This window comes from Zonotrichia albicollis, chromosome 13, assembly GCF_047830755.1.
Source record: "Zonotrichia albicollis isolate bZonAlb1 chromosome 13, bZonAlb1.hap1, whole genome shotgun sequence".
Taxonomy (NCBI): domain Eukaryota; kingdom Metazoa; phylum Chordata; class Aves; order Passeriformes; family Passerellidae; genus Zonotrichia; species Zonotrichia albicollis.
Genome location: NC_133831.1, coordinates 12,837,530 through 12,862,435, shown reverse-complemented (window position 1 = coordinate 12,862,435; position 24,906 = coordinate 12,837,530). Strand labels below are relative to the sequence as shown.

At 43.1% G+C, this 24,906-nt stretch overlaps 3 protein-coding genes across 6 annotated transcripts in view; 2 read left to right on the top strand and 1 right to left on the bottom strand.

Moving 5' to 3' along the window:
- The first annotated feature begins 292 nt into the window (after window positions 1-292).
- Window positions 293-19,955, top strand: LSM14A (LSM14A mRNA processing body assembly factor). 3 transcript variants are annotated; one of them, XM_074551061.1, is made up of 10 exons: window positions 293-675; window positions 8,589-8,752; window positions 9,914-10,046; window positions 10,986-11,105; window positions 13,114-13,290; window positions 13,600-13,662; window positions 14,257-14,436; window positions 15,885-16,056; window positions 16,854-17,082; window positions 18,143-19,955. In XM_074551061.1, the coding sequence occupies exons 1-10, from the start codon at window positions 555-557 to the stop codon at window positions 18,164-18,166; spliced, it is 1,383 nt and encodes a 460-aa protein (XP_074407162.1). In that variant the 5' UTR covers window positions 293-554; the 3' UTR covers window positions 18,167-19,955. The 3 variants fall into 3 exon arrangements, with proteins under 3 accessions (XP_074407162.1, XP_074407161.1, XP_074407163.1); XM_074551060.1 differs by having other exon boundaries at window positions 10,983-11,105; XM_074551062.1 differs by lacking the exon at window positions 13,600-13,662 and having other exon boundaries at window positions 294-675; window positions 10,983-11,105.
- The window catches only part of GARRE1 (granule associated Rac and RHOG effector 1), a 62,111-nt gene continuing 56,679 nt past the window's right edge, over window positions 19,475-24,906 (bottom strand). For both annotated transcript variants that reach the window (XM_074551059.1, XM_005492532.4), the window contains exon 14: window positions 19,475-24,906. In XM_074551059.1, coding sequence (XP_074407160.1) covers window positions 24,586-24,906 — 321 coding nt within the window. In that variant the 3' untranslated portion in view covers window positions 19,475-24,585.
- On the top strand, window positions 19,998-21,412 carry SS18L2 (SS18 like 2). The gene is made up of 3 exons (XM_005492531.4): window positions 19,998-20,132; window positions 20,239-20,315; window positions 20,882-21,412. Exons 1-3 carry the CDS (start codon window positions 20,064-20,066, stop codon window positions 20,967-20,969), a joined length of 234 nt encoding a protein of 77 aa, XP_005492588.1. The 5' UTR covers window positions 19,998-20,063; the 3' UTR covers window positions 20,970-21,412.

Sequence of the window (24,906 nt, the reverse complement as noted above, 5' to 3'; positions counted from 1 at the left end):
ACCGAACAGGGCCCGGCGGTACCGAGCGATGCCGGGCAGAGCCAAACTGGGCCCGGCGGTGCCGAGCGATGCCGGGCAGAGCCGAACTGAGCCCGACGGTGCCGAGCGGTGCCGGGCAGAGCCGAACTGGGCCCGGCGGTGCCGAACGCTGCCGGGCAGAGCCGAACGAGACCGAGCGGTGCCGAAGCTCCGCTCCCGCCGTCGCGCGGAACCCCGACGCCGCTCCACGTCGTTCCCGCCCCCAAGTCAGCGTCCCCGCCCGCAGCTCTCGCGAGAGTAGCCGCGCTCCCGGCATGCACCTGGCGGGCCGGGCGGGGGGGCGCTGTGAGGGAAGATGAAGGCGGCGGCCATGTTGGGAGCCGCGGGGCGCGGGCCGTGCTGAGCGCTCCGCCGAGGGCTGTGCCGAGGGTTCTGCTGTGTGGGGAGCGGCGGCTCGGGGCGACGGGAGGACAGCGCCTACTACGACTCAGGGGCGGGGTTGCTTGGCTACTTGTGCCTGGCTTAAGGAGCCCTCGGCAGCGGCGAAGGGGTGTCCCTGACCGAGAAGCAGCGCCATGAGCGGGGGGACGCCCTACATCGGGAGCAAGATCAGCCTCATCTCCAAGGCTGAGATCCGCTATGAGGGGATCCTGTACACCATCGACACCGAGAACTCCACGGTGGCCCTGGCCAAGGGTAAGGACGCGGGCGGCCGGCGGAGCGGGCCCGGCGGCGCTTGGGGAGGGGCGGGAGGGGAGCGCGGCCGCGGGACGGGAGCGAGGCCGCGGCACCGGGATCGGCCCGGGAGCCGGGGCCGCGGCGCTGGGGAGGCCCGGGAAGCCCCGGGGAGCGGCCTCGGCCTGCGGGGCCCGGCGGAGCTCGGACAGAGCCCGCCTCGTCCCGCGGGGGAGGTGGAACGAGAGAGGGTCTGGCGTGAGAGCGGCGGCGCTGCGAGGCCCCGCTCCGCGAAGGGACCCTCGCCGAGAGGAGCCGGCAGCGCCTCCGTGCCGGGGCTGCTCGGAGCTGCTCCCTGTGCAGTGCGAGTATGGAACCCGTGCGGTGAAAGCGGTCCGGAGCGAGTAGGAGAAGGAGGCTAGAAGGAGGTTTTCTTTGCATCGCTAAGAATTCCAGACCCACGGGATATAGGGCCGTGTATGACTGGGCTGCTCTGCATGTTAGGACGGCAGACAGCTCGGGTCTGAGGGGGATCCTCAGTGCTGGATTACCGACAAAAGCTGAACGTAAGCTGGTAATTTTGGAGGTGTATGGCACTGTGTAGTTCGAAATGGTACGAGAATGTTGTCGGCCACAAGATAATATATATATACATACACATTTATATATCGGGAAAGAGAAGAGATCTTTGTGAGTGTATAAGAAAGTTAGGTTTACTGAGAAGAGAGTTGGGGCCAAAAAAGAGAATTTTTGAAACTGGGAGTTCGAAGGACTTCGGTGTTTCTCAAGCATGAGAATTCATTCTCAAGGTAAAACGTTAAGTCAGACCTTTTAATAACCTCTTTGTAATCGATTCTGCAACACTCAAAAACAAAAAAGCTTTTTTTTTTCCTTTGCGCTTTTTGGATCTGTGAAGTCTTGCTAAGTAATCTAAATTCGTATGTAAAAGCAGAGAGTCTGTGCAGCCATTAGGGAAGAGGAAAACTTAGTGCTTGTAAATGAAATCTTTGGGGCAGAGCGGATTCCAGAGCTCGGTTCCTGGCGGCAGGAAAGGCTTGAGGCCGGTCCGGTCCGTTGTGCACAGGCTCCCTGGTCATACCGGGAGTGCGATCGCTCTCGCTGCCCTTTGTGGTAACTCTGGTTTGTGCGCTGGGTCGCTTTAAGGCCTTCCCTCCTCGCAATCAACGCCTCCCCCCGTGATTGTTTAAGAAATAGGTTCCTCTGTTTTGTAAACTCTGATACGTGGGCTTTGAAACACCTCACGGTGAGTTCGGTCCCAGGCTTGCACATTTCGCTTTTGGGGCAGAGTTGGCTTTCACTGTGTGATTTTTGCTTATTTCTAAAGTTGCCTTTAGGTTAAACTGCCTGGCTGGAGTTGCATTATCTACTTAGAAAAGACAGCTGGTTTTGGTTTATACAAGTAAAAACTGGATATTGTGATTAAAAATAAATGTTCAGAAATTCCAGTTGCATGCTGTGATTGTTAAGGTTTGTGCAAAAGCACATAGAAAAAGAATCCTATCCTTGAGGACCTTGTGATAGTCTTGTCCAAAATTAGACTGATTTAGTGCTGACCAAGGCAATTTTGCATGACTTCTCGAGAGTGGTTGTGTCATGTTGTGGTGTGTCTGCCAAAGTGTGCATATTTGATAGATCAAACTACAGTTACAAGTCTAATCTACTCTCTTCTCGTTGCTCTCATCAGAAATGTAAATCTAAACCACTGAATTCACTTTAATAAAACTTGGCTGAGTTAGCTGAAGAATGTGTGTTTTGTAATAGTGTTATGATTCAGAAGAGAATAAACCAGTATTTCTAGGCCACCTGGAACCAAAAATCCTGAGATGAATGTGGAGCTGCTGACACCCGTGTTAGACTGGGGCATTCTGTGTGCTCGTGGGCAGAATGCTGCACTCCAGAGTGTTCAGTTTCTGCAGGCTCAGGCCCTGAATGTGTGTGACAGTGCCTATGGAAGGTGGCAGGAATGCTTAGTTATTGGCCAGCTCTGTTTGGGAAAGAAGCAGAACTAGTACTCTGAATATGTTGATCAGCTCATAGTTACCTCTTCTTCTTGTGCTGAATCCAGAAGTCAGACTAGAACCCTTTACTGTGAATCTTGACTACAAATGTATTTTTTTTTTTGCCAGAGAGAGAGAGAAAAATCCCAAAAGATTTGATGCTTTCAGTTGCTGAGCTGTGCAGCGTGTGTGACATGAGTGTTCCCTGAACTGAATGCAGGGCACCTTAGCATTATTCATACTCTAACTGAGGACACTGAGACGGTGACATAAAGTGCAGAAGTAGAGGTGCAGTCTGGTCCTGAATAACTACAGATTTGCCCAGCTGTAGGATTTGTGTGGGCTGGACCAGTCAGAGATTAATCTCACGAAGTTGTGTTCATGGAATGCCTTCATTTGTATTAAATAGTGGAGGCTTTCAGACAGAAATGAGTGTTTGGGGTTGCCAGCACAGGCTGCAGTCCTTCCTTACTGGGGCACTCTGCTCTTGTTCTCTAATCAACATTTTGTTCCCACCGTGGTGATCTTTCACTGAGCTAAACTTGTGGCCTCTGTCTCGCAGTTAGAGAAAGATAGGAGCTGTTAAATATTGAGCATCACATTTTGAACCCGAGCTGGAGTCTGGGGAGGTGAAGTGCTGCATCCTCTCACAGAGTGCACAAGTGAGTAGTTATTTAAATAGCAGGGGAACCCCATCCATGGTGGATCCCAAACACTGCAAGCTGTGCACACATTTGAGGTTCTTTAATGTTCTTGGTGCATATGTTCCCTTTGGATCAGCAGCTTTTCAGAGACTGTCTGCAACCAAAACCCACTCACTGCTATTGGCAAGCCTCAAGTTAAAATAACTGGAAATGTCCTAGTTCATGGTTCTAGTTAACACTTAGTTTTTTTTAAATTCGTTATTAATTTTTAAAACATTAAGCTCAAACAATTTAAGAGGAGTTTGCAAGGTATGGTTGGTTTTCTTGCTGGAATGATTGCTGCCCTACCTGGGGCATTTACAGAATACTCACAGTGCTTGATCTTAAATGTTGTCACACTAAAAGTGAGATGTGATCTTTCATATCAGTTATACATAATGGTTTTCTGTTTCAAGGCACTGATTTAGAGAGAGTTATTTTTAATGTTGTGTAAGAACAACCATATTGTGTGAAAAAAGCTTTGTTCCTTGAACAACAGGGAATCCTTAGGTATGAAACAATTATATAAACAATTATACATATATAAACAATTATATATGTAAATAATTATATATTGTGTCTGCTATAATGCATCAGTTCTCACTTAGCAACTCTTGCACTACTGAGAGTTGCAGTTGGGACCATTGTAATTGATAGACACTAATGAGACACCTTTTGGTAATTTTAAGAAGTAGTTAAACTTCTGGCATTTTCAACCATCCATGGTTTAATGGTATAATGACACATCCAAAGGAAAACTTCCCTTTCAGACTTCTACAGAGCATTATTTGCAGGTGAAAGACTCAGAAATGCAGACAGAGGAAAGTTGGAATCCTGAGCTTGGGCTCATTGAGGGGTGGGAGCAGCAAAGGGAAGGGTTACATTTCTATCAGTTTTTAGGAATGTATTTTTTAGTCAGTTAAGTAACATGCTCCTTGCATGTCTCCAAGGTTAGGGCCCGTGTGCCAACCCAAACTTGGGCACAGTATGTCACAGCAGAGGAATTCCTCTTGTCAAAGCCTGCTCCATCTCCCTGTGAGTAGGGAATGCAGGCTGAGGTCATTGGCTGGGGAAGGAGCCGCTGTGCTGTGCAGGCATCAAAGCTTGGCTGCAGTGCAGGGGTTGTGATGGGTGGAGAGGTGGCAACTGAAGTGACTCCTGCACTTTTGGTGGTGTCCTCTCAGTGCCGTGCTGCTCCTGATGCCTCGGGAGCAGGGAGAGCTGCTGTGTGTGTGTCTGTGTGTGTCTGTGTGTGTGCGCTGTGTGTGTGTGCGCTGTGTGTGTGTGCGCTGTGTGTGTGTGCGCTGTGTGTGTGTGCGCTGTGTGTGTGTGCGCTGTGTGTGTGTGCGCTCTGTGTGTGTGCGCTCTGTGTGTGTGCGCTCTGTGTGTGTGCGCTCTGTGTGTGTGCGCTCTGTGTGTGTGCGCTCTGTGTGTGTGCGCTCTGTGTGTGTGCGCTCTGTGTGTGTGCGCTCTGTGTGTGTGTCTGTGTGTGTGCCTCGGGAGCAGGGAGAGCTGCTGTGTGTGTGTCTGTGTGTGTCTGTGTGTGTCTGTGTGTGTCTGTGTGCGCTGTGTGTGTGTGCGCTGTGTGTGTGTGCGCTCTGTGTGTGTGCGCTCTGTGTGTGTGCGCTCTGTGTGTGCGCTCTGTGTGTGTGTCTGTGTGTGTGCCTCGGGAGCAGGGAGAGCTGCTGTCTTGTGTGCGTGTCCTCTGTGTGTCTGTGTGTGTCTCTGTCTGTCTGTGTGTGTGTGTTTGCTCCTGGGGAGAGGAGAGGCAGTGTGTGCACAGCCTGAGCTGCTGCAGGATTCACCTTGTGGGCAGCAGAGTCAGTGCCTTCACTTCTCATTGACATTCTGCCTGGATTCCCTGGGTTAATCAACAAGTAATAGATCAATTAGCTGGGGAAGTTGCAATGTTGCCATTGAATGCTACAGTAGTATAATACAGTCATATACATTGAGATATCATATACTGGTAATATCACAGTCAAAATCTGTGCAAAAATGTGCTCACTTGGGCACAAGTATATAGATTAATGGGCTCCAGAGAGTTAGTTATTTAGCTACTGACTTGTGTATGTTTACACTGACAAAAAATAAGTTTGCTTTTAACGTGTACTGCTTGTCCTTTTGTTTGCAGGTGATTAAGCCAGTTTAGCTCTTTCAAAAATAACAGAAAAAACCAATCCTGAAATAGACAAGGTGAAATTAATTAGATTTACTGCAGTTGTAAGATTGCCTTCCACAAGACAATCTTTTTGTGCTTATTTTAATCTCCTCTCCCTCTTTAGTATTTTGCTATAGATGAACTGCACCTTGTTCTGGAGGAAGGAGATTGTCCAGCTCTGACTCTTGGGGAATTTCCTCAGACTGAGCTCTAAGCCTGCTGCTGCCCCAATACCTTTTGACACTCTGAGTATGAGAAAACATGGTAAAAGCTATTTCTTTCTAAAATCCTGCTATTCTGGCCATTCTAATATCAGACTTCTTACTTTGGTGAGCTCAGATTGTGTTAAATCCTAATCTTAGTGAGGAAAATACAAACTGTAACGGTAGGTATGCCTTTGCCATACACAAAAAGTAACTTTAAACTCCTTAATGCTGCTCTGAGTGACCTGGCTGGGGTGGACTCGTTAGGTAGCCCTTCCAAATGACCACACAGAGTTCTGGTTCCTGCTTGAAAAGGAAGTTGGACTTGGAGGGGTTGTTTTGGTTGCTTGTGGTGAGAGAGGAGTCTGAGCTGCACATCAGGGGAGTTTGCTTACCCCTCTCCAGCAGAGCAAATCTGAAATTGTGTTTCTGTTTTGCAGAAGGCTGTGATAAAACCAGTTTGATTTGGGGCAGGGGAGAAATAAAGGAAGAGTCAAACTTTTAGTAGCAAGTCTTGATGTGTTTTATTGATAAATCATTGGCAACTCTATCAGTGTCTTGAGTTAGCTGCATAGACAGTGGAATCTCTTAAAGGTGAATTCTCAGTTTTGGCACTGAAAGGCTTCCTTTTGATGTTATGGTAATTTCATGGTGTGGAGAAAGATTGTTTTTTAACATAACTGAAATCCCTTTACTTCTTTCAGCACGTCAGTAGATGAAAGTCTGGTGGTTCCCTTTTTAAAATTGGTTTAGAATGGAGAAAGGTAATTGCTAGGTGTTAGAACTGTTCCTGTATGTGTCATGGGACATTGGTATTAATATTGAAATACTTACCTGTGTACTGTAGCTCTGACTTAACAGAAATACTTTCAAAACATATTTCTTCCACAGTTGATCAGATTTTTATTTCCATGTAAAGGCAAGATGCAACCCTCCAGCTTCCTACCCTTTCTCTGTGTTGTTTCTGTAGAGTAGTTTCTTTGCTTTAGCTGGAAAGCAAAATCCTTTGGTAACTAACTGATCGTACTCTGGCTATTTTTGTGCACTTTTGCAGACAAAATGGCTACTAGAGAAACATTTCAATGTGAAGCAGTACAAAATCAACTTTGGTTTTACTTACCAAGGCAGCAGGTGAAATGATGGAATGAAAGTCCAAGATAATTTATGAGTATAAGATGGCCAGAAAGTGAGGGTAGATCCGTGGTCAAGCCAGTGAAATAGAAAAGCCTGGTGAATAAAAAGCAATGGAATGAATTGACCCAGGAATGCACGTGAGCCACTGATAATGTTATTAAGCTACTGTGCATTATTTTGGGTTAATTTCTGTGAATTCTTAAGCTCCAGGCACTTTTTTCTGTATAGGAAAAGAAGACAGATTCCTTTCCTAGCAAGGACTGCCATGAGCTGAACAGTGTGTGCCTTTTTACATTGCTCACACCTTGTAGCACCATTCAGAGCAGACTTTCAGATGCACAGAAACAGAAAAGATAATGAAAGTCAGCTCACTAGATGATACATGAACAAAGTAATTGTAACTACTTAATGATATTTTTCTTTGTAGTGTGGGCATGATCTCTTTACCCCTGAATTATGCTTCTGAAAAAGATTTAATACCTGATGTTAAGCTCTGTTTATGCAGTATCACAAGAAGCAGCAGTGATGGAAGTTGGCTGGTGCAGCCTGAGAAATGACTCAGTATCACTTTATACATCTCTACAGGAGACTCTGCTTTTCTTGACTAATGATTCTCTGGCTGCAAATAAGTGCCTAATGATGTCTCCAAAATGTTGATGCATCTGAAAATGGAGGGAAATCTAATTCTGGTAAATTAAAGCAAAATACAGATTTTTTTTCTCAGCATAACCTGTACCTTGCAAAGCAAACAAACACTTTCTAAAAGGCTGGAGCAAAAACAGTCATGAGGGATTGTTAAGCTGCTACAAGTTATTGTGATTGTGATTGAGTGTGACTGTCATGATTTTGAGGGTTTGGTTTTTTGCCCTCTCTGGTTTCAATCCATTGTTTAGTTTTTGCTTACACAACTAGACAATTCTTACACAACAGAGACAGTTCTCTTCTTCGGTTGTTTGTTTATTTGATGCTCACCCAGGGTTGGCAGTCTGAGGGTGGGGAAAAGTTTCTGAGAGGGCAGTGACAGCAAAGTGATGGCATCCATGTGCAGTGCTAGTGATTGGAAGAGCTTCAGTGCTGCATTGCTGTGCAGTCAGAAAGCTGCTGAATTCATACAAGGAATTTCATGCCTTGCTGTGGTGCACACTGGGAAGATAGCTATGCCCCAGTGAGTTTGCTTAATTTGGCAGAGATCATATGACATCATATGAACCTTACACCAGCAAGAAGAATGCATTTTGCTTAGGGAAAATTGTACATACATACCACAGAATTCTTGTTGTTTTATTAAATTTTGAATCTCTTGAGGAATTCACATTTGATAATTCTTAATATTCCAGATTTTAGTAGTATTAGCATATTTTTCCTGTTTGGCAAATACAGAATATGAAGTATGTAAACTCATTTATTTCTTGATTCATAGGATTGAATTAGCAGCCAAAAAATCTGCCTTGCTACTTCTCCTTACCCTCACAAAACATTTGAAATATTCAACATGTAATTAATGCCATAAGTGACGTCTCAGTTTTTCGGCTTGGGTTTTAACTCAGGTTTTTTAGCTTAACTGACTTCTTTGTCTGAGGAGAGTTGATAAAGAATATGATGCCTATTCAATAAAGGTTTTTCTCAATGAAATTTTATCCTTTTCATTTAAAGCAGTTTGTCTCTGCAGTATATTGAAAACCCTTTTGTTGAACGTGGGACGTTTCATTCTTTGTCTCCCTTGGCGCCCCTGCAGTTCGCTCCTTTGGCACGGAGGACAGACCGACGGACAGACCCATCCCCCCTCGCGATGAGGTCTTCGAGTACATCATATTCCGGGGCAGTGACATCAAGGACCTGACAGTGTGTGAGCCCCCCAAACCTCAGTGCTCCCTGCCACAGGACCCTGCCATTGTCCAGGTGAGTCCCAGCACAGCTGTAAATCCTTGCTGCTGAAGTGCTCTCTAGCTGAGCGTTCAAAAATGAAAGTGTTCATCACATTCACAACCCAATGTAAAGAACTCTGGAAGGATTTTCCCCTTTCACAGTCTTTAACTGTGAAAATGAAGGTTGAAATCTAACTCTAGCACAGTGCACTACATACCAAAGCTGCTGTCTTTTCAAAAGCAACTAATGATGTTTTTGATGCCTTTTTTGGAAAGAACTTGGCTTAGGACACACAGTTCTTGGGAAGATCAGACTTGGTATAAATCAAATGGAGTAGATGAGGAAATATCTCCAGATAATTAGTGGCTTTTGTTTGCTTGTTAGTTTTATTTTTGTTTTAATGTTCAACACTTTTTGCTAACTATGACTTTCAAGTGTTTCATTTAACTATATTTTTAAACAGGCTTCATACTATTAAGGCAGTTATTTGAATAGTGAATACTTGGTTTCTGAGGGGAAAGCAGCATACAACATGAAGCCTTCAGATTTGATTAGTCTGTCATTTTGCAGTAAACAGATAAATGATAAATGAAAACTATGATAAATAGTTTTCTCAGAAATTTGTTGGCTTTTTGATTGTGCTTATGGAGTATCTTAGAAGTCATCCCTGAGAACAAGAGAAAATCTCTTGCTTCAAATGGAGGTTGATAATCCCATGTAATACAATTCTTCTACTTTATCTATTCTGTAGGATAAAATTCTTGAACTTTCTTATGATGTGCCCTTGCATTTCTCCAAGGACTTCTATTAAATTTGGTGCAAGTCCCTCTGCCAGTGTAGTCAAGAGTGGTGAAGCTGCATTACTGTGAACCCCAAGAACAGCGATAACCCCAGCCTCCTCCAGTATGCTTGGGTGTCTTATTGTACCTGTGGGTTTGGAACTTTAAGGGAAAAGACAGGACACTTCCTAAATTTGCCAACAAAGTTTATGTGTGTCTGTTGGACAAGACAGTGTCTGAGGTTATAAGGAAAAGATTGCAAAATTTTGTCTTACTGTTTCCACAGGTCTGTAAGCTGTGCATACTTGTGAAAATGTTTATTTTAGAATTTCTACATGTCTTGCCTCACAGAACTATTTCCTAATTTTGGTGTAAGTAGGACTTTTTGCTAGTGTGGTGTGTGTTTTGTCTGCAGTCTTCGCTAGGATCTTCGAGCACATCTTCATTCCAGTCTGTGGGTTCCTACGGCCCCTTTGGCAGGATGCCTGCGTACAGCCAGTTCAGCCCCAGCCCGCTGGTGGGCCAGCAGTTCGGCGCCGTGGGGGTCGGTACGTTCGCTGTGCTTCCCGCTGCTTCCCTGGCGGGAGCCTCTCTGTGTGCTCAGGCAGCAACCTCTGCCTGGAATGTCATCAGAATTTCACCAGTGCCCTATCCTAAGGCACATTCAGTCTTCCATCTCTGTTAGAGAGGTCTTAGTAGTCTGCATCTTAAAATAATTATGACTGAGAGCTAAACCCCTATCTCAGAGGGACCAGCATTCCTCATATTTCACAGGTGGTGGAGGCAGCCCCTCCAGAGAAGCCCCACAGCTGTGCTGTTGGGTTGACCAGGTGCTGTGTGCCTTAACTAAGGATTTGGATTATTCAGCAACCACGTGCCAGTGCAATCCTTCAGCTGTTTGTGAGGTGTTGGCTAGCTGGGAAATAGATGCTGGAAGGATTTGTGAGCTGCATGGGCTAGTTGCTCCTTTAGACTGCACATTCTCTCTGAGACTCACCAACCAACTTTCCTTCCTCCCTGAAAGTTTAATTCACAGTTTAGTTTTTCTTATAGAAACTTAGTCTCATAACTGTTCTGGCAGCAGTGCTACTCTTGAAAATGTTAGCCATGCTAAAGAATGGCTGTAGAATTGGCCATAATTTGATATCAATTAACAATATGTGACAATCATATTTTTGCTGAAAGGATCTTAAGTGGAAATATATACCAAGAACATGTATGGCTCCATAAGATGACTGTGTTTTGTTAATACTTCTGATGGTGAAATTAGAAGTGCTCTTTTGTTTTTCATTTTAGATGGAAAAATCAAGATATTAGTTTTACCATCCTATGTGCATACATCTGTTAGATTAAACTAAAAATGTATGGGAAGGGCAGATTTACATGTACTCTAGAATAACTGCTTAATAAAGCTTCACTAATCATTTAGTGCTAGTTTAAAAAAGTCTAAACCAGATTTTACAACTTCATTATTTCTTTCAAAGCAGGAGGTTCTTTGACATCTTTTGGAACAGACTCTTCAGGCAGTGCTAGCATGTCCCAAAGCACTGCAGTTGGTTCTGCGTTTACAACAGATGCAAGATCACTAAAAACACAGATGTCTCAAGGTAAAATCTTTTTTAGTGACTTCAGTCTTTTTTTGATGAGCTGTGCCCATGTGATTTTGGTGGTTGCCAGAAACACCAACCAAACAGTGAATTCTGTCATGAAAACCCTTGGTATTAAACCCAGGAGACGCTGAGAGGCTTTGTGTTTGCTCTTTAATTGTGTTTTCTCTACATCTTGGAGTGCTGCAGGCAGTAACACATTCATTGTTACCCTTAAGGCACCTGTACTGAGAAGTAGGGCTTAATTAAGTGAAATGGTGTTAGCAAACAGATACATGTGGAAATTCAGTATTTAGTTTTGTTAATAACATGGCAGAGCTGCAGATACTTCATACTGAGTGAAATGGGAAGTCCTTCAGCTTAAAATTTTAAAATCTTTATTCCTAACTGTAGTTCTGTTCATGCATAGTTACATAGATGATATTAAAAGCAGACCTGATTTCCTGTAGAGGTGGGGACATGACTTTTAAATCAGCTTAATATTAACAGAAACTGTATAGATAGTTTATGTAATATTGGAAAAAATGAGATTCCAGATGATATTTGAATGGCAAACAAAAAAGAAACTAAACATTAAACACCTTCACCTTCATGCAGACATTGCTCCTTAAAAACCCAAACCCCATTATTTCCTGCTCCTCCACTCTTCCTTGCTATCAAAGTGTGTGCCAAGATGTATTTCTAATGCTGTTTTTAAATTATGCAGTCATGTTAAAAGGCAAAACACTTAGAGCAGTTTTTTTTCCCCTAAATTCCAGCTGAGGTTTGTAGACCCATTAGGAGTGTTTCTAGGAGTAGTTGAGTGGGTTGCCAAAAATAGACTCTACTTTGTTGGAATAATGCAAGGGGCAAAGGTATGCTGAGCATTTCTCTGTTGAAACACAAGTTTGGTTTTCTGCAGTTAAAGCCTCTCTGGGTGAGCGTACATTCTGCCCCAACATTTCCTGTGGTTTTCTCTGAGTGTTTGCTTTTAGGAATATTTTTTGCCTTTGTCAATTGCAAGCGTGGTATGGTTGGATTTATTGTTTTGTTCATGGGTTTGGTTTATTTTTTGTTTTCCTTTTGTTAGTTTTGTAATGAGATAGAGCCTTGTTCTTTCACTTACTGGGACTTAAGTCTTATTCTAATTTGTTAGTAGAGTTAAGCTGTGTGATGTTGTGAGCTTGTCTGGCTGGGTCAGTGCTCCATGCTGAGGGTGCTGGTGCTGTGTGAGCAGGGCTGTGTGGGGCAGCTCCCTCCCTGCACTGAGCACAGCCTGTGGCAGGGATCCTGCAGCAGGGCCTGAGCTGCATCACAGCTGCCCTGGGAGCAGCCCCCTCCACTTGGCATCCCAGGGGGGCAGGAGGAGCATTTTTACCTCCAGGCAATGCCAAAGTTTGATTCCACAGCTAAATGTATGTCACAGTGGAGGCGGGCACGACATAAAGCAGAGACCACAAGCAGTTTCAGTTGGTAACACTTGGCAACAGTTTATTAATGAAAATGGCTGATCTTTTATACACTTTCAGTTGTACCCTTCTTCTACCTTAGCTATTGGCCACAATAATTCAATACCATGTCATTGGTGAAAAGTTACTCTGACTCCACCTAACTTTCTAAAAACGCTTCATCCAGCTGCAGAATGCTCTTATCTTCCTTCTCTCGATCTCCTTGGTCATGGCCTTGGAGAAAGCTCCTTATCAGCTTCTTCTTCTTCTTACTTCTCTCTCCTTTGGCTAACAGGCCCGCTGCTAGCCCCTTCCACAAATGTACATCATTAATGGTTGGTAGGGATTGGGTGTCCTACCCCTTATTCTTTTTAGACTAAGAGAGGAGGTATTCCTAAACATCCTTTATTCTGAATTAGTGGATCTGATGGTGCAGAATATTTTTTTATTGTACACAGCTGCCTTAACTGCTAAGGCAGATAAACCTGTCAGTCTGGATTGGTTGAGACCTGTAACTCCAGTAACTCACCTCTGTAGATGAGAATTAACCCTGTGGGCTTTGGTTTGGTTTTTCCCCCCAGGTCGTTCGAGCCCTCAGATGGACCATTTGAGAAGGAGCCCCACCATGGAACAAGCTGTGCAAACAGCTTCAGCCCACCTGCCCACTCCAGCACCAGTTGGGAGGAGGAGTCCTGTGCAAACCAGACCTTTGGTGTCTGCAAGCCAAAAATCGCTAGAGAGCCAAGAGCACAGACGAGGTAGCTTTGGATGGTTTTCCTACAGCTTCATTCCTTCCATCACATACAAAGTGCCCTTTTAAAGGGTAGTACAGAGGAATTTTCCTGCTGTCTACCACTGGTAGGCTGGCCAGCAGAGACCTGCATTAGATACATATTTCTTTTTAAATTTAAGCATATATTCTAAATTACTTTTTTTTTCTTTTATGATTTAAACATGTGATTTACATTTATAGGTTTGGATTTTTTTAAAAATCTCAACTATATACAAAAGTATGATCAAAAATATCTAATTGGATAAACAAATCATGTTTTTATTTCCAACTTTAGCTGAAGCACACAAGGTTTCAAGATCAGAAAATGAACTCAGAAATGAAAACAAACGACAAATTGGTAAATCATGTTTTGAGAAATAGCTATCATTGCTTTCAGGCCAATACATTTTTTAAAATTTGCTAAAATACATAAATTCTTTCACATTTTGCTTTGAGAGGGTAACAACTTTGCATTGAGCCAGAAGAATACAAGAAAATGAAGTCAACATTAAAGAGAAAAATATTTTCTTGTTTTATACTAAGCAATCAATTTAAATAAAAATATGAATCAAGTATATGTTTACATCACAGATTTATAAATATAATAGCATGAAATAAAAGCCTTTGTAGAAATATACTTGACTGAAAAGCCACTAATATTTTAACTTGTCCTCCAAAAGCTTTTAATGACTTCTAGAGAGTCTTTAACACACAAATTTAGTATTGTTAAGCTTTCTGTGCCACTTTCATCATTACTGTGAGTGAATTTACAAATTCAGACAAGCTGCTCTGTTGGGACTTTAAACAACAGGCATTCTCTTCCTGCACTTCTGAAGTCCCAGCCTGTTACCCCAGGAATTAGAAATCAAACCAAACCACAAAACACCCTCCACCATCCTGAGAGAAAAGCCAATCCACACAGCAAAACCAAGGAGAATTTGCCTGTTTTCAGTTCCAGGTGCGCCTGCAGTACGGAGAGGCCGCGGAGGTCACAGAGGGGGCCGAGGAAGATTTGGTATCCGGAGGGATGGGCCAATGAAGTTTGAGAAGGACTTTGACTTTGAAAGTGCAAATGCACAATTCAACAAGGAGGAGATTGATAGAGAGTTTCATAATAAACTTAAATTAAAAGGTAAAACAATGTTTGCTTTAGATTTGAGCATGGATAAACTGTGTCTTACTGTTTTGATCCTACCTTGGAGAACAACTCTTAAAAGGCATATAGTATTAAGTCTTGCTTGCAGTCATTGAAAAATAAATTTAAAACCCAATTAATAAGTAAACTGAGGTGATATGTTAATTAAATACTTGGGTCACTGTTTGAGTTTTTAACAAATTTTAACTAGCAGATATCATCTGTGAAGTTCTAACAAGTCTCTGTTAAAAATGCAATTACTTAACCAGAAGTCCCAATAATGTTTATTACTTTAAAATTCTGGAAAGGATGCAATAAAAGAAAATCCATGTTTTAGGTTTTCAGTTATTAGACAAAAATTATAATGACCAGAAACTAAGGAGTTTGGGATCAGAACTTGATTGTAGTATGTAGGAGAGTTTGTTTGAAAGTTTCTAGCATTTCCTTGCTTTTATCCTTTTCCAGAGGAACACAGGAGTAGTTAAAAACCATGCTGCCAGCACTCATTTTCTAGCAGCCTTCTGTTTTGATTACCTCATTCTCTTGTGACCAGCCACCTGTTTGTTACACTGCTGCTGCTATTTTTGGACAAAATTGTTGCAGGTTAATACAGTGAGTTCCCTGTTTCAGTGAATGATTGGCTAAAGGCTGGGAAACAAGAGGTGGGAATAAATGGTCAGATTTCAGTGTAGAGTGAAACCACCAGTTGAGTCCCATAAGATCTGTCCTGTGGTGCTCACCTGTTTTTCTGGATCATTTCTCAATCAGTTGATGGTTTGCTGTTGATACTGTTTTTTTCAGAATAATAAAGAGAAAGGGAATGCTAACCATAAATAACTGTAGAAATGTTTGGAGTGTGGTAGTTCTTGTGTGTGATGTGGAAAGGTTAAGCTGGTTGGCTGAAGTTTATGCACAGCATTGTGAGATTTAAGCTGTAGACATTTAGGAATGAGATTTGAAGATAGCAATAGCTGTTGATGTTGAACCATCAGCTTTGTTTTCAGTACTGGTTAAAACAGTGAGTTGAACTTGAGGCATTATTAGGAAATTAATACATCACAAAGTCAGAATGCTGGTCCTGCTTATCAAAGGAGATGGCAGCAAAAGCAGAAGGCAAAGGAGAAGGACAACAGGGATGAACAAAACCATGGGATGGCTTCTAGGAGGATTCACTGAATAAGGCTCTGCCAGGAAGGAGGTAGCTGGAGAGGGCAGAAAATAGATGGGTGTCAAATCTGTTCTGCTGCAGGGTTTTTTGGTAACTAAACCCACAGGAAGCATAGAAACCTCCAGACAGCAATACATCCTCATTTACATGTCAAGTTATTTGATTTCCACGTTAAATTATTTTTATAGCATCTAATATAGTTCCTCTCTGACTGGGAGTAACTTGACAGTTATTTTAGGCCATTTTTTTAGGCCTCTGTTTACTTTTTATTTTCCAGAAGATAAACTTGAGAAACCAGAGAAGCCTGTAAACGGAGAAGACAAAGGTGACTCAGGTGTTGATACCCAAAATAGCGAAGGGAATGCTGATGAGGAAGATCCACTTGGACCCAATTGCTACTATGACAAAACCAAATCCTTCTTTGATAACATTTCCTGTGATGACAATAGGTAAGGCCTGCAAGGAGAAGCTTGTTAGTCTGCTTAATGCATGTTTATGTCATAAGATATTGCAGTGAGTAGCACTGACAGTCAGCTCTTGAGTCGAAGGTGATTAGAGCTTATTTCCACATGCAGCTGGCAAAAATAAAATGGGAATAAGAAGTGCAAAATTTCTCTGTGGGCAAGTGCAATATGGTCATGGGAAGGTATTTTAAGGTGTTTTAGAGCCAGGCTTTAAGAACTTAATGCACAGGCTCTAGAATCTCCTTTCCAGATTTACTAAGATGTGGAGGGTTTGTTTGTTTTGCTTTGCTGCTAAATTAACACTTTAGTTAAATCAATTACGACCCTGCTTTGGTAATGGTTCCTAAGCAGGTTACATAACTGTCTCGGCCAGTAGTGCTGTTCAAATGGACAGATAGCATTTCAGGAAAATTAAAGCTTATCTTTTGCTGCTGCCTTTTTATTAGACACGATGATGTGGATTGCTGACCTATTTTAACTTGCAGGAGGGGGAGTTGTTGGTTGTACTCACAGCCAGATAAAATAACATCTGTAACTGCAAACTGGTTCTTGCGTGCAGAGGATACAGAGTGTGCTTTTCAATATGGCAAACTCTTAGAGCATTATTAATATCTAATTAATGACTCTGCACCATATTCCTTCTCGATGAGCCCAGTGAACTGTGGCAGACACCTGGGTTCTTGTGCAAGGGATGCTGTGCAGATTTACCGTGTGATTCTCGGAGGGCGCTGTCCCTCCCTTCCCAAGCGTTTCAAGCCATCCCCGTTGGTTCTGTGCTGCAGGGAGCGGCGACCCACCTGGGCCGAGGAGCGGCGGCTGAACGCCGAGACCTTCGGCATCCCCCTGCGCCCCAACCGCGGCCGCGGCGGCTACAGGGGCAGGGGCGTCATCGGCTTCCGAGGGGGCCGGGGCCGGGCCGGCGCCCGGGGCGCCTTCCCCGCCCCCCGCGGCTTCCGCGGCGGATTCCGAGGGGGCCGCGGCGGCCGCGAGTTCGCCGACTTCGAATATAGGGTAAATAAAGTGCTCGTGTTGTTCCTCTGACCCGCCCGCTGCAACCCCTGAGCTTAGATTTGATGGTGAACCAGAGCTTCTTGCTAGGACTAGAACTGCTTTGCAGGGCTCTGAGCTACTTTTTTGAAAATCCATTAATGCTGAAATTTTAGTTACATGGCATCATTTTACTATCAATAGCCAAAAGTATAGTTTGCCTTTCATCACATGCCCTGAGTGACATCTACTATCAGGAAGGAGAAGAAAAAGAAGTTCTACACATTGAGTGCAAGTGTTGGAGATGTAAATTGCAAGCATTTTTCCAAGTTTTGTGCTTACATTTAGCAAGTTAAATTATTCCCTCTCATGATTTATATTTTAAAATATAAAGGATGAGAGGGAATGATTTAACTCGCTTCCATTGTGCATCAAACTTTTGAATTCTTTGTGAATGAACAAATCTTATAGACTGGTATACTGGTTAGAATCAGACAGCTATCCAGATTGATTCAGATAAACTGGGCTTTTAGAGTTTTGACTGGGACAGAACAACTTCTGCTAGTTTACTGCATGAGCAGTTAGAGTTTTGCAAACAAGAATATCTGATTTTTTAATCGAAATTTTAATTTTTTAATGAAAAAACTGGAGGGTTATGTCACAGTACATTTCTCTCTGTTGTGAGAGAAACATCCCTCAGTTTTTCCTTGATTAGTTTTCAACAGTTAGTCCTATCACTTAAAGAAACTTTGGGTAGCTGAATGTGAATGGAAATAAGGGATGGAAGATCAGCAGTTTGAATTTCTGAACGAGAGTTTTGCTGCTTTCCAGTTGAGTAGGAGGTGGTGCAGGGGCTGAGGATTTGTGCTGTGCTTTGTGTTTGGAGCGATGAGCTGCTCTGCTCAGTGCCAGACTGAGGGGGTTTCACCAGATGCCAGCCTGATCTCCTCTGAGGTCTCCTTTCTGCTGCAGGACATGGGGAACAGCCAGCACAGCACAACTGCTCCCAGGGCTGTTGCCCAGATGGGTTTGTAGGGTTTGTTTTGCAAAATGAATTTTCACACTGTGCTTTTGTTCCCTCTAGAAAGACAACAAAGTTGCTGCGTAGTCTACAAGAAAGCTGCAAACCAGGTGAACGTCTAGATCTTCTTGAATCAGAGAATTAGTTTTGATCTCTGCAAAGAATGAAGTTAATTTGCTGTATACTTGTCACCAGCACTGGGATTTAACTATTTAATTTCAAAGGGGTGTAATGCAGTTACTTTTGAGAAATGGCCATCTTTGAAAACAAGTAAGCATTAAATATATTTGAGACAGAAGGATAAGTAATTTCTTATGTATAGTTAATTATAAGCAGTACTTCGATGGAGTTTTAAGTATTTTTTCATCACTGAAAGGATTTTTCTTATTACTAAACTGTATTTGATAATTGCTTCAAGTTGTAAGGACAATGGTATGCAGAAGGCCGTCGATACTGTGAGTGTTTTGACCCACCGAAGGTTGTTTTTTGGAAATCCTGTAAAATCCCTTTTGAGGTAGTTGTTCTTGTATCAACTAGGGTGCTGGACAGTAGAAAACTTGCTTTGTCAGTCAGATATGTACACACAGTAAATACTGTTTCTTAGGCAAAGGAAAGTTTTTATATAGTTGTAAAATTCCATTATATCCCATTGCCAAAGAAACATTACAAACTTTGTATAGCTGTATAAAAAGCAACTAATTTTTTAAAGAATAAACATTTTTAAGTCGGTAAACATACTGTTATTGCAGAAAGTTGATATGCTGAAGAACACTGAATTAGTTGGGTTTCTTTTTCTTTAGCAGCTTTTCAAGCTTAAATGTTTGATTTTATATTTGGACTATAATGAAGTTTTGAAAATGTTCTTCCATTACACAAAACTGGATACACGCTTCACTGCTCTTGCAAGAATTTGATTTTGTAGTTTCTGGTATATCACAGGATTTGACCAAGTTAAGGAGATATTTTCAAAAAAAAAAGGAGAAAAGGAATTTTCATATGTCAAGATTTGCAATTAATTTTACTTAGTGAGAAATATTAACTTTTTTTAATAATGGACCAGGCACAAGAGTTGGTGATTCTCCTGGAATGCCTGGGGTAAAAGTCTGTCTCCATTTGTCAATTCTTGAAACGTTAACTTTGTTGTAATACCTGTAGACATGAGCAATTTAAAGAATTCTTAGTGTTTGAAGTTGTTTGCATTTTGATAGACCGTAGCTTGGAGACATTGAGACTCTGGTTCTAAGACCACGAAGTCACAAATGACAGTACGGACTTTTTGCCAATTCTGGATAACTAGTTGCAATTTTCTGATATGCTGAAATAGAAACCTGGTCATTTGTGTCTGTGTATGTATATGAAGGCCACAGGAATAAAGGGATCCAAAGATTACATCACTTTGATCTAATTTGCTGATTTTTTTTTTTTTTTTACTTCAGAATGTTCAGTGGTGATAAAGACGTGAAAAAACTGCACTGTTGAAAAATTGGAATATTTAAAAGTGGTTGATAGAATCTTAATTTTATAACTTTTGTATAGCACTACAAGGAAGTATTTTGTAATTGGTTTCCTTATTAAGGTCAAGTATTTGACAGCCGTAGAAGTTAGATAATATTGTTTAGTAATGTTTTTGCATGTTTAACAACTGCCTTTTGGGATCCACAAGTCATGATTCTGAACACCTGTTGAGATTTTTGACCGTAGAGGCAAGTGCTGTCCTGTTGCAATAATTCTTTACTGTCTGAGGTGTTCCAGCTGTAAATACCCGGGCCGGGAGCCGCGGCCGGGGCTACACCAACCCTGCGTAGGCCCGGCCCGCCCGGCCAGGCTTTCTGTTTTTTTATTTTAAACCAGAATAAACTGTTCAGTACAAGCGGCACGGCGGCGCTCCTTTGTTGCGCGGGGTGGGCGGGGCGGGGCGCGGGGCGCTCCCGGCGGCGCATGCGCGGCGCAGGGGCGGGGCCGCAGCCCCTCAGCCGCAGCCGCCATGTCCGTGGCGTTCGTGCCCGAGCGGCTGCGCGGGGCGGCCGAGGTGAACCAGGAGACGCTGCAGCGGGTGAGCCACACGGGGCCGGGACGGGGCTGGGGCTGGGCCGGGACCGAGCCCTGCCGGCCCGCTTGGGGCAGAGCTGGGGCGGGCGGTGACGGTGTCTGTGCCGCAGCTGTTGGAGGAGAACGACCAGCTGATCCGGTGCATCGTGGAGTACCAGAACAAGGGCCGCGCCACCGACTGCGTGCAGTGAGTGAGCGACGGGCGGGCAGGGGGAGCGCTGTGGGCAACGGCAGCCAAACGCGGCTCGAGCTCCTGGAGCTTTCCTGCCGCCACCCGGAAGATGCGGCTGGCCTTACGAAGGGATTTCACCAGAATCATTTCAGTCACGTATAAAGCACGGATGGACCCTGCCGCCTTGGTCAGGGTGTTTGCTCGGTGCTCCTGGACCCGCTCTGCCCTCAGTGCCCGTGTGTGCACACCCGGCCGGCGGCTCTGCCGCTCCGGCACCTGCGGGGAGCGCTGCGGCTGCTCAGGCCCGCCCGGCGGGCAGCTCTGAACTGCTCCGCTGCGGCTGTCTGGCTGCGAGCTCAGTGCCCGCCTTCCCATCCAAGCTGGGTAGTATCACATGCTCGGCTACCGAGTACAGCTCAGTGCCTTATACTGGCCTTCAGAATGAGAACAGCCCTGATTTATTATTCTGGTTTGCTTTCTTTTTCCCTAACTGCAAATACTGATCAGAGTACACGAGTGCGAGTACGGGGAGTTGTCTAGAAAAGAACGTTTTCCAGACCCTGTGTTTCCTCCTCTCACAGGTACCAGCATATCCTGCACAGGAACCTCATTTATTTAGCGACAATTGCTGATGCCACCCCGCCCAGGACGCAGAAGCCTGTAGACTGACAGCAATAACTGGATGTGACCAGTGCTGCTTTCAGAGACTGTAGAAATAGTTTAGAGTCCTGCTTTGAAAAACAAGAAGGTGTGGGTTTGAAAAAAGCAGGTAAAAAGTGATCTGTATTTGTGTGTTTAAAATGTGAATGTAGTTTTCAGTGTAGTATTAGGCCAGCTTTTCCCCTGTTACTGTAACTAACACAGCTTAAGAATGATAATTATCACATTCCCTTTTCCCTCTGAAAAACTCAATTCAGTGTACTTCTGGGAATAGCCTGGTTGTCAAGCACTATGGGAAGCAGAGCCCATTTCATGAGTAAGGTTCTATAATAACAAGGAAAATGTTACTCTAGGTGAATCCTGCCTCCAACATGACATATATAAAAGCAGTAAACTCTTGGATCCTGTAGCAGAACAATTGTGCTAAATAAACTAAATATGTTCTTTGTAAATTGTAGTATATTCTGAATTAATATAACAGATTAACAAAAGAGCTGCTCCATGATTTAGTCAAACAGAAATGTCAACTTTCCTAGGACTGGTGGGATTGCCCCACCACTCAGCAATTATGTGTAAGGGAGAAACCAAGGGATTATTTTAGAAGCTTTTGCCCAAGTTTATTAAGGCTTTTTCTCTGTGCTTGATATGCTCTGTAAGCAAGTCAATTCTTGCACAGTCAGAATGGGTTCATGTGCTTCCTGGCTACTGTCAGCACTGCTGGCCAGCTGCATGTGTGCTCCTCTGCAGTAAGGGAAAGCAGCTTTGCACACCCTGCATAGGCATTCCAGTGCCACGTTAACACACACTGACTGAACAGCCTTGGTCACAGCAGAGGGGATTGAGTTTACTTTTGGCTTACTACCATCAGTTACTGACTCTCTAAAAATTCAAATATTGTGATTTTGGCAATGTTTACCTGCACTACCGGTTCAACGACCCTGCTGAGGCATTGTCTGTACCACATTCTTCTGTGACATCACCTGAAAAGCACCTTTAAAGATTGGACTGTGCATAAAGTTCATTTTTATATGATAGAGTCAGTAAGTAGGCAGTTGACAATTTTCAAACTGTTAAATAATCCCATGTTAATGTAATAAGATCTTTACAAACCGAAGTTACAGTTTAAGGTGCTGCTCATTTTCAGCAAGGTGCATATTTTAAACAGGTATGACCTATTAAATGTTTATCTTTAATAAAGCAAATAGTTTACTTTTACAGAAGCTTTAAAATACAAACTGTACAGTTCCAGTTCAGAAGCGTTAGCTATTCACAAGAAGCACTGCAATAAGGGTAAGTTAACTAAGCACCAAACCCTTGCACTTGGCAGTGTAAGTGAAGTTTAAGGGCAAGACTCATTTGCCAAGTGCAACAATTCTTAAAATTACCAGTGTTCAGAACAATCGGAAGCAAAGGACAGAGTAGCACCCACGTGGTCAAAATGCAGACAAACTTTCTTTGTGTTCACAATTCACTTATGTAGGTCCAGAAACTTGCCAGCATTTGTAATTATGAATAAACTGCAAAAACTATAGCAATCATTTTGGCACTTGTTAGAAAAAAAGTTCAAAATTAAGTGTTTTCATTAACTTCCATTTTGGTCAGTATGAATAACCAAGTAAGTACAACCAAATTTGGGATTTAATATTAGATCTAAACAACAAGATTTAGGAAACTCGAAACCATTCATGAAGTTAAATAACCACTAACATTTTCAGTGGAAGGTTTTCAAAATCATAGTAGTACAGACCATTAACAATTTACAGACAGAAGCCACACTGATTGTGCAAAGCACATTACTGTAAAAAGTCTATGTACAGCAAACAAATCTTTGTAAACATGGTAAGTATGAAGTTTCAGAAAACATGGTGACAATATCATAAATACAGGCAACATTGGCATCCTCAAACAGCACAAAAGGTAACAATCTGGGCCTGCAAATAGAGCCCGTCACCATACAAACAAAAAAGGTGGATGGGTTTTAAATACCCAAATGTTTAATAGTTTTAGTGTTGTGTATACTTTTTATTTATATATATATATATATATATAATGTATTTATTTTTTGGTATCTTCAGATATAGATGTACTTAGTTTGTAAAACCAAAACCAAAAAATGTGCTTTGTCTTCATTGAAAAATTATGTAGTTAGAACTAATAACCCATTTTACTAGTAGTTAACATATTAGAATGATATGACTTAAGAAAAATACAAAAATAAGATTAATACTGTCAAAACTCTTATACCAGAAAATATTGTGGTTTTTAGACTCTTTCAAAGATGAAATATGAAAATTTAAATAAGCTCTAACTATATAAAGAATCTTCTGTAATCTCAATTCATATACAGTGGGATAGGTATACATATTTACCATTGTTCTTGAATTTGTAAGCACCAGTCACTCGCCCCCATCCACTTTGGTTGGAAGATTATTCCTAATTCCACAGGTTCACTTAATGGCACATATTGACTGCAAATAATTACTTTATCCTTTTAAAAAAAATAATGTTCTTTTAACTAACTGCTACCCCACATTTCAGTTTTACTATCTTCTGAGCCAGCTCACAATTTTTAATCAACTGTAGCATCTGAAATAAGACTTTAAATAAATGCAAGTAGTCTCTTAGGCTTTGCTTTCACACACTACAGGAGCACCTTGTGGAGAGTGCCTTTGGCCAAATGCAGCCAGAGGGCAGGGTCTGTGTGAGAACCAGGGTCCCAAAATGTCCACACAGGTGTGTGAGAACCAGGGTTCCTCTGTGCACACAGGTGTGAGAACCAGGGTCCCAATGTCCACACAGGTGTGTCAGAACCAGGGTCCCTCTGTGCACACAGGTGTGTCAGAACCAGGGTCCCTCTGTCCACACAGCTGTGTCAGAACCAGGGTCCCTCTGTGCACACAGGTGTGAGAAGCAGGGTCCCTCTGTGCACACAAGTGTGTGGAACCAGGGTCCCTTTGTCCACAGAGGTGCCATCCATGTCAAGCAGCCCAGGTCACGTTGACAACACAAGCCTGAGTGGTTCTGCTGATCTTCACCAAGAGGAAGGAAACTGTCACAAAACTCAGTTTTGTGACTGTTTCTGCAGCAGTTCCCAAATGAACTCGCTTGTGTAGCACAGCAAAAGCTGCTGTTGCACTTCATTGTAAAAAAGCTGCCCACAGGCTGTAATGGAGAATACAAAGGTTCTGTAGCTTGTCCTTTATAAATTTAAACACAGTGTTGAGCAAAGTGACCACTATATATTTGCTTCAACATATTCAATGTGTTTCAGTAAGATGTTTTAACTATAAATCTATATGAAAAATAGCTATAAAATACAGTGTTTCTTGTATGGTAGTCCTTCAGCAGTTCTTTTTAGAAAAAAAAAAATGTCTTGAAAGTAAAGGCAATTACACATTTTTAAAAGCATTTCTACATCACAGTTTTGGGCTGTTTCATGTACACCAAACATATTGGCCATATTTGCTCAGCACTGTAACTCAGAATCCGAGAGTTTGTCTATCTCACCCAAACCCCCTCAATGCCACATGGAGAGAGAAACAGGATATAGCCAACACAGCACTGCGAATCCAAGTAAGGTGATTTCCATTTGGCCCTGTGCTGCATGTCGCAGTAGGAGCAGCAGTCAGTACTGGTGCAGGTAAGATGGTCTGCGCTCGTGCTTCACTGGGAAGGATTTAAAGCCCTTGTTGATCTGTTTGTGCTGGGAGGCCTGCTGGGACTGCTGCTGCTGCTGCTGCTGGGCGTAGGCGAAGCTGGAGGAGAGCCCGGCGGGGCCGCACTCGCTGGCCCACAGGGGCGACTGCAGCATCTGCATGGTGTCACTCCACTGGCCCACGGGGCTGCTCATGGGGTACAGCGACGTGCTCTGGCTGGGCAGCGTGCTGGGCACAGAGCACGTGTGCTGCCACGGCGCCTTGGGGGGCCACGTTTTGGTCTTGTTGTC